Source organism: Echinops telfairi, unplaced genomic scaffold (genome assembly GCF_000313985.2).
Source record: "Echinops telfairi isolate 266 unplaced genomic scaffold, ASM31398v2 ScPeMD7_5;HRSCAF=22, whole genome shotgun sequence".
Lineage (NCBI taxonomy): Eukaryota > Metazoa > Chordata > Mammalia > Afrosoricida > Tenrecidae > Echinops > Echinops telfairi.
Window position 1 is genome coordinate 13,187,248 of NW_022103901.1, and position 2,594 is coordinate 13,189,841.

Genomic DNA, 2,594 nt, shown 5'->3' on the forward strand with positions numbered 1-2,594 from the left:
TGACCCTCTGCAGGGACGCTGACTCCCCCCTGCCGGCTTCCTAGTTTGGCCAGGGCCCATCCTGCAAGTTCTCGGAAATGGCAGCAGCAACTCGCCTAAGCCCAGGGTGCCAACCTCACCCACAGCTCTGCCGGGAGGCCTGTGTTCTGCGCCGAGGACTGGGAGCCGGCCATCTGGCCACTGTCCAAGGGCACCCGCACAGGGAGGCCCTCGCCTGCTCCTTTCATGTTCTGTGACCCTGCACAAGTACTCGCCTCCCGGCCTCCATGGCTCATGCCAAGAATGCCCAGGGTGGCCAGAGAGCTCCGGGCAGAGGTAGATGATGAGAATCCTGGACTTCACAAGCTCAACTTCGCCTCGGGAGAGCCCAGCAGCCAGGACAGAGGAGTGCTGAGTTCCCAGAGCAGCATGACCCTTAACTCTGGCCGGATCGGATTGAGCTGGGTCCGAGTGCTGGGACCTCTGTGGCCCTGCCACCGGGGCGTGGCTCATTTTCCCAAACAACTGTGGCCTTCTCCAGGGCAGAGCCCATCTACCCAAGTGCCTGCTACCTACCTACCTATGAGGCTCTTCCATGCCCATGACCTGATCGCTGTGCCAGCCTTGACAAGGAGGCCCCATGGCCTCTTCTCACAGAAGAGGAACCAGGTTCAGAGAGGTCAGGCGACCTGCCGCCCCAGAAAACTAGCCCTGGGCAGAGGCAGGGTAGGAAGCTTCACTGGGTGTCTGTGAGTCCAGCATCCTCTTCCCAGCACCCTCCACCTCATGCCCCCCTGGGTTGGTACTACATGGTCTCTTGGGATACCCTCCCAGATCTTGGGGTTGCACCTGCAGAAATACAGAAGGAAGCGCCTGGGGCTCTGTACTTCCCTCCTTTGTAAAGTGATGTGAACGGCCCAGTTGTGTCCAAAGTGCCCATGGGTCTTGCAGCCAATGGGAGCCAGGCTCTGTCTTGGGGAGGACCCTGAAGGGCTCGAGTCTCAGCTGGTCATCAGAAATTTCTGGGTGTCTTGTCCTGCCTCGGGGTGAGGTTGGGGTTGGGGTAAGGCTGTAGAGAAGAGAGGCCCTGCAGGGTGCTCCTGAGGCAGGTACACTGCTGGGGTGATCAGCCTCTGACTACACCCCAAACCAAAAACCCTGCTCACAGTGATTAAGTCTGTTCCGACTCCCAGCGGCCCCCTTGGGCCAGGTAGAACGGCCCCTGTGGGCTTCCAAGACCTTAACTCTTCATGGGAATAGAAAGCCTCATCTTTCTGCTGTGAAGTGGCTGGTGGTTTTGAACTGCTGACCTTGTGGTTTGCAGCCCGATATGTAAGCATGATGCCACCAGAGGGGTGAAGGATGGCCTAGGGTGGCCCCTAAATCTCTACCTAGAATTTAGGGTCTGGTGGTGGTGGGGAGAGTGACTCAGAGGGAACCAAACCCCACAGGGGTGACACTTCCTCAAACCCTCTAGAGATGGCAGAAGCTGTCTAGGACTCCTGGTGCCCCCCACTCACACTGGGTGTACCATGCCCTCCAGATGGCGTTGTTGAGCCGGATCTTGTCTCGGCAGAGCAGCTTGAGGCCTTTGAAATTCTTCCACTTGGGGGACACCAGCTTGCCACTGTCGGGGAGAGGGCTGGGTCAGCGGGATGGTGGAGAAAGGGGCCGATGAAGGGGACAACTTCTGCTGGGGTGGCATTTTGAGGGTCACCTCTCAAATCTTATCATTTCCTGTAACAGGCCTGAAAGTCCAGTCCCAAGAGCCGGACCTTCACAATGCCCACAGGGCAGGGCTTGGAGGAGGGTGTGCTTGCGATCTCTGGGTGGCCTGCTAGATTCCCTACCTCAGGGTTATAGTCAGGCTTGAATCGGTTTCTCAGCCCTGTCCTTAGAACCGCTATGCCCATCAGCCTCTCTCTCCTGGTCTTACTTAAGGACCTTGGGGGTTGGAAAGGGAGGGGGATGTGCCTAGGATCACGTGACAGGATCCTGCAGCTTTCTCTCCCTCATCCACCTGCCCATTAGGCCCAAAAGGCCCGGGAAGGGGTGTGTGTGCCCGAAGTGGGCCTGGGTGGCATGGGGCTCTTGCCCCCATAAGAGGGGGCTTCGCTGCAGCAGCAGCACCTCCTCACTGTCTGACTGCTGTTGGCCCTGTCCAGAATCTCAGGGCAGGGGGTGATCTGTAGGCTGGGACCCTTCCCAGGGCTGTGCACAAGAAGGAAGTCTCAGGGCTCAGGGGTTGACAGTCTCTTAAGAGATCTAGCCATCACCCAGCGGGGTGGGAGGAAGCTGCTCTACTCTCCAAGGTGGGGGAGTTGGGGGAGTCCCCCTCCAGGACTCCTGCTGGTTACTCAGCGTCTTGCAGGACACAAATTGGCCCACCGTCCTTCTATGGCCAGGCTGCTCGCTCACCGGAGGCAGATCTGCAGGTAGAGTGGCAGTCTGACCCCTTGCCACTCTCCCTACAGCCCCTTGGGTGCCTGGGTCACGGGGTCCCCTCTCCTCTCTGGTCTCCAAGCTCCTGTGTTTGCTTTGGAAAGAGGGAGGGAGGGAGGGAACTGCCACCCAGGGGACATCAGGCCTCATTACCCAAATAGAGTCCAGTACCC

General features: G+C 58.9%; 1 protein-coding gene across 2 annotated transcripts in view; it reads right to left on the bottom strand.

Moving 5' to 3' along the window:
• Window positions 1–2,594, bottom strand: part of MLXIPL (MLX interacting protein like) — a 20,184-nt gene that overhangs the window by 15,155 nt on the left and 2,435 nt on the right. The window contains exon 2 of one of the 2 annotated variants that reach the window (XM_004705625.2): window positions 1,500–1,606. In XM_004705625.2, coding sequence (XP_004705682.1) covers window positions 1,500–1,606 — 107 coding nt within the window. Of the gene's footprint in view, window positions 1–828; window positions 1,417–1,499; window positions 1,607–2,594 lie in introns of those variants that run through there. The other variant, XM_045285919.1, reaches the window with a different exon arrangement.